This window comes from Callospermophilus lateralis, chromosome 3, assembly GCF_048772815.1.
Source record: "Callospermophilus lateralis isolate mCalLat2 chromosome 3, mCalLat2.hap1, whole genome shotgun sequence".
NCBI lineage: Eukaryota > Metazoa > Chordata > Mammalia > Rodentia > Sciuridae > Callospermophilus > Callospermophilus lateralis.
In genome coordinates, this window is record NC_135307.1 from 120570241 (window position 1) to 120586175 (window position 15935).

The window sequence follows — 15935 nt, forward strand, 5'->3', positions numbered from 1 at the left end:
GAGAAGAAGGGGCTTACAGTAAAGAGGAGTAAGGCTGCCCTGGAAGTGGCTGAGAGGCTACAAGGTCACAAGGAGCAGCAGTTAATGGTGGCTGAGCGCTGCATGGATGGTCCTTGTGCTGAGAGATCTATCTTCATTATGCCATTTAACCCTCTTACTTCTAAGGTAGGGATAATTACCTCCATTTTACAAATGAAGCAACTGAGGCTCAAAGAGAGGGGGAAGCTGGGATCAGAACCAAGGGTGGACTGCTTCACAGTCCCTGTTCTTACTTCTTCTAAATTTGGAAAACGCTGCCTGCCTATTCTCTTGAAGATTCTCAGCACTCTACACATATCAGTTTTGAAGGCTCTGAGAAGTCCTGCCCTTGAGAATTGGCTTCTACTTTGTTGTTTTGTTGTTGTTAGTTATCCATGATAGTAAAGTATAATTTGACTTATTTACACAAAAATGGAGTGTATCTTATTCTAATTAGAAGCCCAGTTTTGTGATTGTACATGATGTAGAGACTCACTGCGGTAACCTTGAACCCAAGTCCCAGATCCAGCTCTGCCACTTATTAGCTATGTGCTGTTGGCCTCGCTGAACCTTTGTTCCCTCAACTGTAAAATGGGATGAGGCTTAGAAGACACGTAGGTGTGAAACAGGAAACAAGTAGCAGATGTTCACAGGCTCCTGCCCGAACCTATCAGGCCTCATGGTGGGAGCCCTCAGACAAGCCTGCCTCAGATGCTGGCTGCATCAGCCCCATGACCCTGCCTCTCAGGCAGACTGCCAAGTATCCAGCACTGCAGGGCTCAGAGGGGCTCCCACTCTGCTGGACTCCCAACAGTGCTGGACTCTTCAGCTCAGGAAAGCCTGATACAGTCAGAGCAGGTGAGCATGAGCCCAGGACAGAGCTCACAAAGCCAATGTGTGGACTCTATGAACCTGAATAAGGGAGGCTGAAAGAGGCCAGGCCCCTCACCCAGGGGATGCCGTGAGGGAACCTGTATGACTGGCTGGTCTTACTCTGCCCAAGACCTGGGCCCTGGGGAACTCAGAAAAGGTAAGTTGAGACAAACCTCGTTCACTGATGGTGAAATAGCCAAGCTCCTGGCTTTTTCAGACTGAGCCCCCAAGTGGTGTCAATGGGAAGAAGAGGACCTCAGCGCCTCAGAAACTGACCAGGCCCTGCTGTCCAGCAACAGTCCTCCTGCAGCCTGCATGTCAGTGCTTCCCCCCCGCCCCGGCAGACGACAGGCTAGATAGAGAGGCTTTGGCAGGGCCTTCAGGGCTGAGAATACTAGACAGAAGGCTACATCTTTTATTGCATAAGGAACAAGAAGTCAAAGAAGGTAGCTACGTCAAGGAAGAACTGGCCCAGGGCTGCCTTTGTTGATGAGCACTTGAGCAGCTGGCAGGTAGAGAACAGCACAGCCATAGCCCCTCCCTTGGAGCCCCAGGCTTCCCCACGGTGAATCGGGTGGTCAGATGCTAGATGGCTCAGAGGGCACTTCCCTTAGGGTTGTAGCAGGTGAGGGGCTAGTGCAGGGGAAGTAGCAGCACAGGACACTGGCCCCAGGGTTCCCTTAGACATCACCCAGCCGCACACATGCCCCTCACCTTGCTCCCCACCACTAAACCTGGAGAAAAAACAGAAAGAGGATTGAGTGGCAGCCTGCCCAGCAGGTAGTCTGCCCAGAATGCCAGAAGCAGAGATCTTTCTTCCAGGAAGCTGCAGGAAGCAGCCTGGCAGCCTGCGGGCTCCCACCTGCCCACCTGGGGAAGGGGTAGCTGGGAGGGAGGGCCTGGCTCTGCAGGTGGCTCTGGGAATTCCTAGCCCCATTCAGCCACAGTGCCCCACCCAAGTAAGACTGGGGAGACCTGGGCTCCCAAGTGGCTCCACCTGGCCATGCTGTGAGACCTGGTAAGTAGGTCACCTTTTAGGGCCTCTGTTATACCAACTGTCACATGAGGTGAGGTCAAGAGCAATGTCCTATCAACTATGGAACCACCCTAGGTGTTCATCAAAGGATGAATGGACAATGAAAGTGTGGTATATACACACAATGGAGTTTTATTCAACCATAAGGAAAAATGAAATTATGATATTTGCAGGAAAATGGATGGAACTAGAGACCATCATATTAAACGAAATAAGTCAAACTCAGAAGGTTAAGGGTCAAATGTTTCTCTAAAGCGAAAGCTAGAGAGGAAAAAGGAAAACAAAGTTGGGGTGGATCTTCTAAAATTCAAAGAGACATCAATAAAAAAAAGGGATCAAGAAGTGGGAGGTGGGGAGGGAGAGGGAAAATAGTAGGGAGAGATATAGTTCAAATTATATTGTTATATTGTGTGCATGTATAACTATGTAACAACAAATCTCATCAATATGTGCAACTATAATGCACCAAGAAACAAAAAAAAAAAAAAAAGAAAAAAGAAAGAAATAAAAAGCTGAGTGCAGTGAAGCATGCCTATAATCCCAGCAGCCTGAGAGGCTGAGGCAGGAGGATCATGAGTTCAAAGCCAGCCTCAGCAATTTGGGGAGGCCCTAAGCAACTCAGTGATCCTGTTTCTAAATACATTTTTAAAAAGTGGGGAGGCTGAGGATTTGGCTCAGTGTTTCAATTCCAGGTATAAAAATAATAAAAAATAAAACACACACACACACACACACGCGCGCGCGCGAGCGTGTGCACAGTGTTCCAGTCCCACAAGGTATTGTGATCCCGATTTCACAGATAAGTAACGCGGTCACCAGCTAGTAGACCACAAAACTGAACAGATGCAACTCTACTGCATGCTGATGTATCAGGCAGGACCTGGTCTGATTGGGCATGTCTGTGTCCCCAGAACCTATCACAGATCTTGATACAAAGGAGAAAGGTGAGTGTTCAGGGCAGGGTAAGTGAACTGGCCAGGCACAGGGTTGTGGCTTCCCCCTCTCCCCAAATGACAGCTGAGCCAGTAAGATGGCATCACACCCTGTGTTGTCATAGCAGCACTCTGACCAGCACCTGAGTGGTCAAGGACAAGGTGGGAACATGCTGTGCAGCTAGATGATGTCTAAGGGAGCCATGTGGCCAGTGTCCTGTGCTGCTCTTCTCTCCAAGTGACCCCCTGCCAGCCTTCCTGCCCTGTACCCCCCTTTGTAATCCACCCCCAACAACACTCACTGTGCCTCCCCCATGTCACTGCCGCTGCCTGCCGCAGCCTCACCATGTTCATGATGGTCAGCACGTAGCTCTCCACTTGCGGCTGTCCGTGGTACTCTACCATTTTGGCATCAGCTACCACCAGGGTCTCCACCCACTTCTCTTTGCTGACAGAGCGCTGGTGCAGACGCCTGGGTCGATGCCGCTGCCACTGATGCCGCTGTTCCCAACGCTCACGACGAGGCTCCAGCTCCGGGGACACTGTGGGCCCCAGACAGGTGGAGTTAGCTGGGCCCAGGACACATGTCTCTAGGGCTTCTTCTTAGTGAGCTCTCTGGCACAGCAGGAACAGCACTAGGATCAGAGACAGAGACCTGGATGCCCCCCTGGGTCCATCCTAGGTCTGTGCTGACAGATCACTGTGCTATCTGCCTGGTCACTTCCCTTCTCTTCTGATCCTGGGATTCCCAGGATTATTCCCCTAAATAAGAATCTACACTGAAAGGTGATACTGGAGGCAAACAAAATGTTAGATATAAGCTTGGTAAAGTACTATGCCTGGGGGCTGGGGATGTAGCTCAGTGATGAAACTCTTATCTAATGGGTGTCAGGCCCTGGGTTCAATTCCCAGCATCACAAAAAAAAAAAAAAAAAAAGGAAAAAAAAAAGGAAAAAAAGTACTATGTCTATCTGAGGGGAGCTCCTGGACCCAAAAAAGCTGGAGCCTGGGCCCCACCTCCCTGTGTCATGCCTCCCCTATTAAGAGGTTAATGCATTCCAGTACACACAGACCCATAGTCTAACCTCCAGCCAGGAAAGACTGGTCAAGACCCAGCTGACCCCACTGAGGATCTGCTCCTCTGTCCTAGACTGCCCCAGAGCAAACCAGGAAGCACATATATGCAACTGGGGAAACTGAAGCTGAGAAACATGCCTCGTGGGCATCTGTCCTGGCAACAGAGTCTCTGAGCTATGGGAAGCTTAAGGTTGGAGGGTCGGCTGAGCCAAACCCAAGCAGCCCTTGGTGGGCAGCTCCTTACCATGACGGAAGCTCTGCAGAGGCGGTGCTAGGTTCTGCACTCAGGTCCCTAATAACAGAACTCAGTTATTCTGGAGTGGGAGCAGGGGAAGGAAGGGGGAGGTTTCTAGCCAGTGGCCCTGTTGAAGGTCCTGGTCATGGTCCTGCCTGGCCTGGACACTCGATGAAGAATGGTTGACAGAGCCAGAGGTGCCATAGGCAACAATGTAGGAGCAGAGAGAGCCCCAAAATGAGGGGGGAGGTGAGGTGGGAGCAGAGAGGATCAGTTCAGGGGAATCAGCTGGGGCAGGCCTGATGGACTGATGTCACAGTCCTCTGGGACATCTAAAGGCTTGGGCTAGGGTGATATGTCTGTCCATCTGGGTCCCTCTGGGACAAGGAGATCTGGGCATGGAGATGTTTGAAGAGACTTCTAAAAGGGGCTTTCTGTGTCTCCCCTGCCACGAGCTGTAAGGAGGAGCATACCTTGTACCCCACAGGTGCCTGGAGCCCTGGAGTCACCCTGTTCAGCTTGCCTCTCTGGGGCTTGGCGCTTGTATACCACATGGGGCTGGGCGTGGCCAGGCCGGGCTGGAACACCTTCCAGGGGCTCAATGAAGTAGTCCTCGTTGGAGAGCTGGAACACACCTTTCTGGGGGAGAAGAATGGGATCACACAGGAAGGACTGACACCTGGCTGCCCTTCCCAACCGCCCCAGAGGCCCATCATGCCCAGTTGAGCCTACACCATACCCACCACCTCACTGTGACCACAGACACGCAGCGCTTCCTCCCACTGAGCCCTTGCTCACTCTGTACTCTGTGCTTGGAATGTCCCTTCTTGCCATTCCACACAACCAAAGGTTTCAAAGTGAAGCTCAGAGGCCCCACCCCCAGGATACTGCTCTTCACACCCACACCATTAGGAGGGAGAAAGAGTCTGCAACCAAATCTGAAAAGATGGCATCTTCTACAGCATCCCACACAGCCATTTTGAGTGAGGCAGCCCAGGCCTCTGGGCTCTTCTACGTGTTCTTTGCATGCCAACCATCTCCAGCCACTGTGCCCCCTCCCAGACAATCAGAGCTTCTGATCTATTGTCTCAGGGGGACAATAAATCACCCCAAAAGCAGCTCTACTCACACCCACCAAGATGTCCACAGCCACCAGAACATTCTGTTCTCTGGGACCAGGGCCCACCAGAAAAGGGAAGCTGGCAGAGGTGCCTTGGGCATGTCTGCTCAGCTTTCAGAGTCCAGGGAAGGGAGGGCAGTGGAAAGTACCTCGAGGCAGCCCACCAACTTGGGAAACTCAGGACTCAAACAGGGACAAAGGTGTAACAACCTTCCTTCGGAAGCACCAGTTCTACCTCCTGGGTCACACAGGCCAAGGAGCCTGAAGTGCTGGAGAGTGCATCCGTTCTAGGGACTGGAGAACTGGGTTTGAATGCAATCTCCACCTCTGGATAACTGGTAACCTGGGGCAAGTGCCTCTCTGAGCCTGTTTCCTCATTTGTAAAGTAGGAACAATGCCCATATGCACCAGTGCTGTGCAGGCTTGACAGAATTAACCATATGTTAGAGGAGGGGCTAAAGCTTCACAAACAAGAAAACTGAGCAGATGGGACTTCCAAGGACCAGGCATTCTGCAGCCTCTGTTGCAGGCTGCCCTGTCATTAGGCCCTCTGCCACCACAGTCCATGGCTTTTGCCTGAGCCATCTACACTGGAGCCCTCCAGGAACAGTGGATGGTCAAGAGGGTGCACGCATCCCCCGCAGTTCACACTTGGGGGCAGGGAGGGGAATAGTGGGCACCTAAATAGGAGAAGAAAGGGGCCTTATGCTGCCTGGAGTGGGAGATGCTATACTTGGCCCAAAGCAGGGGAGGCAATTAAAGCTGCAGGTGGTAGAAAGCCTTGCCTTCAAGCCAGACAAAGCCAGGAGGCTGAGAGGGGGGCCTAAATGATCTGTGGAGGAAGAGTCATAACTGTTAAGCCAAAGAAGGATTAACTGATTGCTTAATCTCAACAAACAATGGTACTTCAAGTGGGGTCTCCGGACCAGCAGCTTCAATGCCCCCAGAAACACTTGCAGAAATTCAAGTGTTTGGGCCCCATCCCACGCCTACCCAGTGAAAAACAAGGTCTGCGGGTGATTCCGGCTCGCATAAAACTTTGCGAATCCCTGTTCTAGAGAACAGTGAGGCCTGGGCTGTCATTCTCATTTAGCCCACGAGTACTGAAGCTGGCAGAGGAAAGCTCGGTGACCAAATCCACCAGGCAAACAATGGAAAGGCGGGGGGCGCATCCAGGGTCCCACTACCCAGCCAGCATCAAGCATGCCCTCAGCACTCACCAAGCCATCGCAGGCACTGATGGCCGCCAGGCCGCCCTCAAGCTCTGGGTCCTGCACCTCTCCAAGCAGGTGGCAGGCCTGGACATGGGTCCGGATGTGCGAGCGACCCAAGCCGCCGCGCCTCCGCGTCTCACTGACGAAGCTGGGAGCCAGGAGGTATGGGTTGGCAGTCAGGTTGAAGCGCAGCTCGCGTCCGCGGTACTGAAGCTCGTAGAAGGAGGGCACATCCCTGTGCGCGGACACATCCCGCTTGCGCAGCGCACGTGGCCACAGATCATAGGACAGGAAGGAGCCCCCAGCGTCCACACGCACTGGGTGTACGATGTCCACGGCTGCCCAGCCTTCGGTTTCGCGCCCTGCAGGGAGAAAACCCAAGCAGTGCTTAGGTCTTGAGCGGACCCAGAGTCCTGGCTGGTCACCAGGGACCAGAGGAAGTGCAGCAAAGAGAGGGCACTGGCATCAGAATGCCTGGATTCACATACTCTCCATGCCTCAGTTTCTCCATCTGGATTATTGCAATAAATTCTGTGGGTTGTTTGGTTTTTTTTTTTTTTTTTTTTTTTTTTAATTCTGGTATTGGGAATTGAACCCAAGGGCGCTTTAGTACTGAACTATATCTCCAGCCCTTTCTGTTGTGGTTTGTTTTTGAGACAGGGTCTTGCTAATTTGTCCACTCTGGCCTGAAACTTATGATCCTCCTGCCTTGGCCACCAGAGTAGCTGGATCACAGACCTGCACCATCACCCAGGCTAGGGTAACTTCTTAACTTCCACTATTGTCCACCCAGGGAGCCCTTCATTAGCCCAATTTTTAACACAGCAACCAGAATTCATTCATTCAGATCATGGTCCTACCTTGCTCAAAATTCTGCAGTGGCTCACATCTCATTTAGAGCATAAGACAAAATTCTAGCATGGCATGAGGCCCCAGGAAAGGATACTTCTCCAATCTCACCTCCCAATATTCCTTGAAGTCCAACAGGCCAGACATAATCCTGCTTTGGGATTTTGCATTGCTGTCCTCTGCCCCTGGAACATTCTTCCCTGATTTCCACAGGTTAAATCTTCACTCCCTTCAAGTTCTTGCTTAATGTATTTTCCTCAGTGAGTCCTCTCCTGACCACTTCAACATCCCAACTACTCTTCCTATCCCACTTCCCTGCTTTACCACCCCCCTACCCCATAGCACTCTGACATACTGTATCACTTAACATTTTCATTATGCTTTTGTTTTTGGTGCGGGGATTGAATCTAGGGGCACTCAACCACTGAGCCACATCCTCAGACCCTTTTTTATATTTAATTTAGAGATAGGGTCTCGATGAGTTGCATCGGGGCTCATAAATTGCTGAGGCTGGTATGAACTGGCAATCCTCCTTCCTCAGCCTCCTGAATCACTGGGATTATAGGAATGTGCCACCACGCCCAGCCTTCATTATGTTTTCTATTTGTTTTCTCCCTCTTCTCCCAATGTAAACTCTAGAAAGACTCTTCATTCACAACCACATCATGTAAACCACAAGAATGGGAAATTATATTCCATGTATGTATAAAATGTCAAAATACATTCTATTGTCATGTTTAACTAAAAAGAACAAATAAAAAAAATTATATACTTTCGTGAAGATTTTTAAGTGCCAGAAGTGTCTGGACTTGGTTGTTTCTCAATATTTGTTGAATGAAACTGTAGAGTGGGGATAATCATAGAATTTAGACTTTTGGGCTATTGTAAGGATTAAATGATCTAAACTACTTCACATAAAGCAGTGCCTGGCCCATTGACGGACCACAAAGACATTACGATTGTTGATTGTTATGAGCCTGGCAGATTATAAAATGTGCTCTCAGGACAGGGCTTCCTGGGATGAAGAGATGGAGAGGACTATCCAGGTGTGGCTCCTCTGCCCTTACCACCACCACCATTTCAACTGAGCACCTCGGGATTCTTTTACATGCAAGAGCTCATTTGAAGAAAGGTAGAAAAAAAATCTGCAGACTTCTGCTCAAGCCCTTACAGTTTGAAAAACCCTCTCCTCATGGCTCTGTCCTCTTAGACTTCAGGGTATCTAAAACTTTTTTTTTTTTTTTTTTTGCCATGAACCTTTTCTCAGAACAATATTTTGTTGTTGTTGTTTATTTGTTTGTGGTGCTGAGGATCAAACCCAGGGCCTTGCATGTGCTAGGTGAGCACTCTACCACTAAGCCACAAACCCCAGCCCAGAACAATGTTTTTAAATGGATAAAATATATAGGAGCACCAACAAAGTTTGTTATTTTAAAAATGGAATATGGATAGGCCAGGCACAGTGGCACAAGCCTGTAATCCCAGCAACTCAGGAAGCTGAGGCAGGAGGACCACAAGTTTGAGACCAGCCTCAGCAACTTAGTGAGAGCTTGTCTCAAAAAATAAAAAGGGCTGGGAATGTCGCTCAATAGTATTATGCCCTGGGTTCCATCCTCAGTACCAAAAAAAAAAAAAAGTGGAATATGGAATTGTGTGGTCTTTTATTAATTCATTAAAAAAGATTTAATGGGGGCTGGAGTTGTGGCTCAGTGATAGAGTGCCTAGCATGTGTGAGGCACTGGGTTCAATTCTCAGCACCGCATATAAACAAACAAAGGTCCATTGACAACTAAAAATTATTTTTTAAAAAAAGATTTAATGGCAAGTTTATCAAACTATGGTAATTTTGAAGCAGTGATGAGCATATACCTTATTTCAAGATACCTGCAACAACTGTAATGAGATAAGAAATATATATTTTATATACATGTATATTTAAGTATATACTATATATAAAAACATTTGATATATAAAATATTTTTTCTATTGGTATCAAAATCACAGGTACTGCTAATAATATTGGGATTTGTTGGTAACATCCATAATTGAAGAAAATGTTAAATTTCACTTGGTAGTTAGAAAAATTAAGAGGGTAATATCTTCCCATCCAAGTTCATGGATCCCTGGAATTTATGGTCCCTCAGACTGTAGACCCCAGGTTAGGATACCTGAAGTAAGTTCTACTAGACTAGATTTTAGGCAAGAAAGCAAAGGGAGGCTCAAAGAAGTAGAGAGACTAGTCTAAAGCCACCCAGCAAGAGTGGCAGAGCTGAGACTTGATCCCAAATTTCCCACGTGGCTTCAATCTCTTCTGTTACTCTATATTTTCAGCAGTCTGTCCCTTGCTCAGTTTTTCCATCACTAGTGTGAAGAAGTTAAATTAAAGCAACTTTTTCAAAACTTCTTTGGCTATCATTCCTAATCTTCAAAAGAAATGTTATGGGGATACATATACCAGAACAGTGCTGCTTTGGTGGAGATGTGGGAACCCTGGGCCCAGAGGGAAAAAAACAGGAAACTCACCAATCTGAGGTTTCTCCAGCCTAGATCCTGCCCAGATAAATTAGGTTTATGCCCAGCTCCTGCGATCCTGTTCATAACAACAATCCCTGGGACACACATGACACCCCCCCAGGGCTCTTTGCTGCTGCCTGCTGCCGGAAGGGAGGCCAAGCCTAACAGAGACTCCCTCCTGGCCACGTTGCAGATCCAAAGCCTTTCTTCATCTGTCTCCGCATGTAGAATGCCCTGCACATGCCAGTGGCATGTCCCCTACTAAAGATATCGCCTTCTGCCCCCTTCTGCCCTGGTGGTGCAGACCTTCTCTGAGAGTCACGGGCTCTGAATGAGTCTTTCCCACTACTGAGCTTCAGGGGGCCTGAGTGTAAAGATTTTCCAGACTTCCTGGACAAGGATTTCTTAAAAACAAAATCCCAGGCCCTATGCTGGACTCACTGAATCAGCATCTCCAGGAAACATAACTAGGAAGTTATGTTTTTTTTTTTTTTTTACCAATAGCCTCAGGGAACTGTGATCATCAGGGAAGTTAGGAAACCTCCCACTGGGAGTGAACTTGATTGACCAGCAATATCCAGAGAGCTTTGAAAAACTACAGACACCAAGGACGCAGCCCAGAGTGTGATTCCACAGATCTGAGGCTCTGGAGTCCAAGATCTGTAGTTTCTGTAATTTTCTAAACCTCCCTAGGAATTCTGAAGGGGCTGTTTCAGGGGGTGGCATTTGGGAGCCACAGGGCTGGATGATTTAAGGAGACTTACTGCTATGATATACTAGTAAGGGTGACTGTGATTACAACTCCACAACCACAGCCTGCAAACTTGTTTTTGTTAGTTTATTGATTTTGTTCGTTTTGGCTGGTACCATTATTGGAAAACTTTTTCAGTAGCTAGTGTTTAAAAATCACACGACCTTCTAAAAAAATTCTCAATTTTCAGCTTTCCTTATCATCCACACATCCAGGCTTAAATTCCTACCTAGCAGAATTGGAAGTGGAGTCAAGCAATGAGTCCCCTTCAGAGAGGGTCTGTGCTCCCCTATCTGCCACAGTCCTCACCCCTCCCTATTGTTCCCAACACTGTGGCTGACCATAAGTTGTCCTTTAGCATCACATTTGTGTTTTATTTTACTCAGTAAAAACTTAGTTTGTGACCAATATGAAAAAAATGAGAAAGGCCTAGAGATCCCAGGTTTCAAAACAAAATTTTGTCCCCACCAGCCTTGTTTGCTCATTGCTGTTATGAAATACCTGGCTATAGCATCTGGTATGTGATCCTTGGTAACTAATTATGCAGGATCATTAGGTGCTCTGAAATCCAGAAAAATGCAAAAGGCAGAGAAGTGGGCAAAGGGTACCATGACCCCCAGCCTGGGAAGGCCCAAGCAAGGGAGAAGACACCCCATAGGTGGACTGGGATGAAGAAAGGCTTCATCAAGGAGGATCCGTTTGAGATGTCCCCTGACATGTGGGTACAAATTCAGCTATATGTAGAGAGGAAGGCATCGTGGTGGTAAGCACCATGTGGTAGATCTTCAGAGAAGCGGGGGGAAAACTAGAAATGAAGAGAACAAGCAGCAAGAACCAATCTTAGCCCAGGCACCTGTTTTGTGAAATGAGACAGAGTGACAAAATAATACATTGTCAAGAGCATGGGCTTTGAAAGTAGACAGATCAGGATTCAGGTCCCAACTGTGCCACTTAGTAATTGGATGGAGCCAGGCCATTTCATCTCTTTGATCCTCTGCTTGGAGAACCCACATCAGAAATCTTAAGGAGGGGAGTCCAGGTAAAGGGTGAAAATGGCAAACAGAAGGAGAATAAGACAATAGCTACATTCCAAGGCTTTAAGTGGTTCCACAGCTGGGACAATCAAGCTGAAGCAGCCAAAGATGAGCTCAAGGTCAGGGGCAGCGATGCCAACCAAACCTGAAGTTCAGCAGCTCCCTGGCACATTTCTAGGCAAATAGTATTAACTTCAAATGAACGAGGGTGGAGGAGGGGAATAGGTATGTACCTAGAGAATCTGAACCCTGGAGGAAGAAATAGCTCCAACAACTCAAAAAAGTGTTCCTAGGGAGGGACACATGCCCTTGCCTCCCTGGGTAATGTACTGCCCTGTTGAGAATGTGCTGTACTGTCCTGCTTTAGACCTTGGACAGATATTGCAAGACAGAAATTTCAGGTGAGTTACAAAAAAAGCACCCTTATTAAGTTAAAATGTGAACAGGGGCTGGGGGTGGAGCTCAGTAGCAGAGTTATCTGGAGTGCATGTGCATGCACACACCACCACAGGCAAAATGTGAACAGGGCTAAGTAGAGTTGTGCTGCAGGTAAAAGGCCTTAGGATCAGTGTGATCTGGACTCAGACTGCATGGATTTGAATACCCACTCCATTACCCACAGCTGTGAGACCATGGTAAAGTGACTCAAGCTTTCTCCATCAATAAAATAGGGAAGATGTGGGGCACCGTGGTGCATACCTGTAATCCCAATGGCTCAGGATGCTGACCCGGGAGGATCAAGAGTTCAAAGTCAGTCTAAGCAACTCAGTGAGACCCTGTTTCTAAATAAAATATTTAAAAGGGTTGGGATGTGGCTCAGTGGTTAAGCACCGCTGGGTTCATTCCCCAGTACAAAAAAGAAGAGAGAGAGAGAGAGAGAGAGAGAGAGAGAGATAATAATTATACCCCACCCTCTGGTTATGTGAAAATTAAATGAGTGCCTACAGCAGTGACTGGTACATAGTAAACCTGAGGTATGCTATAATTCAAAATTAGTAGAAGTTCAAAAGTATACTTTGGTATTTCTTTTTCTTTTCTTATTTTTTAAGTCCTGGAAATCAAACCCAGGCCCCATACATGTAGGACAAATGCCTGTCCGGTGAGTGACACCCAAACCCCTTAGCTATTTCTTTAAAAACTTGTTTTATCTCTTTGCCTAATGGTTTAATATTTATTTTAACCAAAAAGAGAAAAATACTTCTAGGAGATTGTGACTTCTGTTTCAATAATTTTATTTTCTGAATTTTTTATGATAATTTACACTGTTTTGCCATTAAAATATTTTTAAAGAGTGTAGAGTAAGCAAAAAAAAAATAAACTCAGTATTGCCTACAGTTGACCCCAGCAGAGATCTTGGTGGTTGAAACTAGCACCACCCAGTGACAATGAAGGATAATTGCAGGTTCTAGTTCATTGAACACATAGTATGTACTGGGTTGCACAGAGCTGAGCCTGCAGTGCAGAAGCTCCCTGGGGAAGGCAGCAGGTGCTATTCAGCAGGACTGCAAGTCATGGCCAAGTCTGTTCTGCCAGGTCAGGAGGTCTGCTCTGATTGGACAGAGATCCTGCCACACTGGGTGTTAAATACTTTGAATAGCATCCCTCAGTGACAGACTGTCACTTTGGAGCTTCAACCAGAGAAATGCCAACATTATGTTTACCCTCACCTCCATATCAGGAACCCAAGTTACAATCCAGCCCTTCAAATGACCTGCAGTGCCTGCCAAGGAGGAAAAATAACTGGAGGAGGATATGTGGTTGATACATGCCTTCCCCTTTGAGTTCCCACTTCCATTCCTGGTATGCACAGAAGGGCATGAACACAGGACTTACACCACCAATACAGCATGTGGGGATGGTAAGAGATACAATGAGCGCCAGAAACCCATCAAGTCCCTCGTGGAGAAAGTCAGTATATATTTTCCTAAAAGTGAGCCCAAGATGTATCCTTTAATCTCAAAAGAGGTACCATTCAATGGCAAGAGCCTCAGGCTCTTAAGTCTTAAGCTCCAAACAAAATGACAAAGAGATCAGCAGACTCAGAATCAGAAATCATGAGAAAAGAATGAGGAGGAGACCATGCTACATATCTATGAGGATACCAGAGACAGACTCTCTACTAGGTGGGGGTGATGCATAGATTAGTTGGCAGAGGGTACCCGATCTACTTCCACTCCTAGACAACAGGTCCAAACTGCAGGACTCACCAAAGATTCCCTAATCTTACTGAATCAGCCTCACAGATTAATACAGATAATGGTCACTACTTGGTAGTTACTCTGCCCTATACTAAGCAACTGACATTCAATTTCTCACTTAATCCTGACAAGAATCCTATGCAGTTGACCACTCCCCTCTACCACTCTTCCCACAGATGCCAGGGCACCTGTTTGGGGATCACTTTCCTGCTCCCTCATTCCCATCACCCAGCTCATTCTCATCAGCTCTGAGCAGCAGGATTCCTTCAGGCAGCCCAAGAGTCCAACCCCAGCAAGTCACTATACTCTTTGAGCCTGTTTCCTCACCCATAAAAGATCTTTGTCTTCTGTCTTGCAGAGTTGATGAGATGAGAAATAAGAACTAGTGATGGCACATAGTAGGTGTTTATAAAGGATTGCTCCCTCTCCACTCCCTGCATATTGCTACTAATTCAAACCTCCCTAAAACACTCTTTGGCCATTACCATCAATGTCTTTCCCAAACCTCTAAGATCTGGTTTAAATGTCCCCTGCATTCGGGCCTAGACACTATTCTAGCTTCACAAATCTCTCCATTTGGGGAGAAAGGTCACCCCCATCCCCAGAAAGCAAGCCTAATGTCTCAGGGCGGATGTCCCCAGGGAAGACCCCCACCCCCTCCACACCCTTCCTGTGCATCCAAAACTCAACCATCCTTTCAATCCCTCCTCCTCTACAAAGCCTTCGAATTGCCTGTCTGTCGGGGCTTTCTCCCCAGAACCCAACCGGCCCCCATCCGACCTGGAGTTCCCTGAGCAAACGGCCAAAGTTCTCCTACACCCCTGGTTCCTAAAATTCCCAGGCCAGCTGCTCTGTGTGAGCCAGGCGCGCGGCTGCCCGGCAGGTCATCGCCAAACAAGAGTCTGGATGCGAGCCAGGGGTTCGTCGGAGGCCGGGCGGGCGGGGCGAGGAGAGTTAATCTAGGGCTGAGGAAGAAGCTCCTGCTCCCGCTACACTCACGGCGCCTTCACACTTGGGGAAGGGAGAGGCAGGAAATGCAAGGGCAGAGCGGGACGCGACCCCCAGCGCAGCCGAGAGCTGGGCAGGCTACACAGATGCGGTGGGCGGGGGTCGGGGAACGCGGCGGAAGACCTCGGGGAACCCTTGTAGACCTCGGACCTGGCGCCCTCGCCGGCAGCGTCAAGGCCAGCCTACTCCCCAGGGACCCAGACTAAAGAGAGTGAGAAGCCAAATCCCTCGCGGGTAAACCGCGCTCTGCCCGCACCCGCAAGACCTCTCCCGCGGAGATGCGCGCATCTCTGCACCCGCGGTGGGGAAGCTGGAGTCCTAAGAGTGGAAGGGACTTATTCCAGACGAAAATCCGGGTCGGTTACTAAATCGGGGGCTGAGAAAGTTTCTCCGGAGACTTGATTCCGCTCCCTTCCTGGTGGGACCCCCCACCCCTAACACCAGGGGAGAGGGATGCTACCAGACACAGGCGGAGCGGGGTCCGCAGACATGAGTAGGGGCTAACCCGAGGCTGGGGGAACGGGGAGGATGGTAGGGCCAGGCCGGCCAGGGAGGTTCGGCCACCCACCTGGTGCGGGTCCGAGGGCGCCGGGCGCCAGAGCGCAGAGGAGTAGGAGGAGGGGACGCAGCAGCCAAGCAGGACTGCGGGGACTCGGTCGGCCAGGCATGGCCGAAGCTGACGGCCACCGGGCGACCCCTCGCGCACGCTCTCGTCTGTCCCGTCCGGCCCCAGCCCGGTCCAGGGTCCGACTCAGGACGTGCCCAGCCGCGTGCAGCTCCCGGCGTTTGGGCCCCGACTCTGGCAGGCGGGCAGCTAGGATCCGTCCGCAGGCAACAAAAGCTGCAAGGCCCGCCCCCTCGGCAGGCTGCGAAGGCAAAGAAAAGACTAGAGAGCAAGAAGGAGAGAAAGAAAGAAAGAAAACTAGGGAGGGAGGGGGATCCCGGCGCCGGCCCCCGCCCCGCCCCGCGGGCTCGCGTCCCCGCCCCTCTGGCCTCGCCCCGCCCTCCGACCGGCCTCCTCCGCCCAGCAGGCAGCCCTCCGCTTTGGGGGCGGGGCCTGGCACAGCGCCCGCAGC

The 15935-nt window shown here is 49.3% G+C and overlaps 1 protein-coding gene across 1 annotated transcript in view; it reads right to left on the minus strand.

Moving 5' to 3' along the window:
• Adamts7 (ADAM metallopeptidase with thrombospondin type 1 motif 7) overlaps window positions 1–15717 on the minus strand; it is a 45575-nt gene extending 29858 nt beyond the window's left edge. The window contains exons 1-4 of the mRNA XM_076851219.2: window positions 15428–15717; window positions 6512–6867; window positions 4645–4810; window positions 3205–3401 (exon numbers count right to left, since the gene is read on the minus strand). Coding sequence (XP_076707334.2) covers window positions 3205–3401; window positions 4645–4810; window positions 6512–6867; window positions 15428–15527 — 819 coding nt within the window. The 5' untranslated portion in view covers window positions 15528–15717. The remainder of the gene's footprint in view (window positions 1–3204; window positions 3402–4644; window positions 4811–6511; window positions 6868–15427) is intronic.
• Between the last annotated feature and the right edge of the window lie 218 nt (window positions 15718–15935).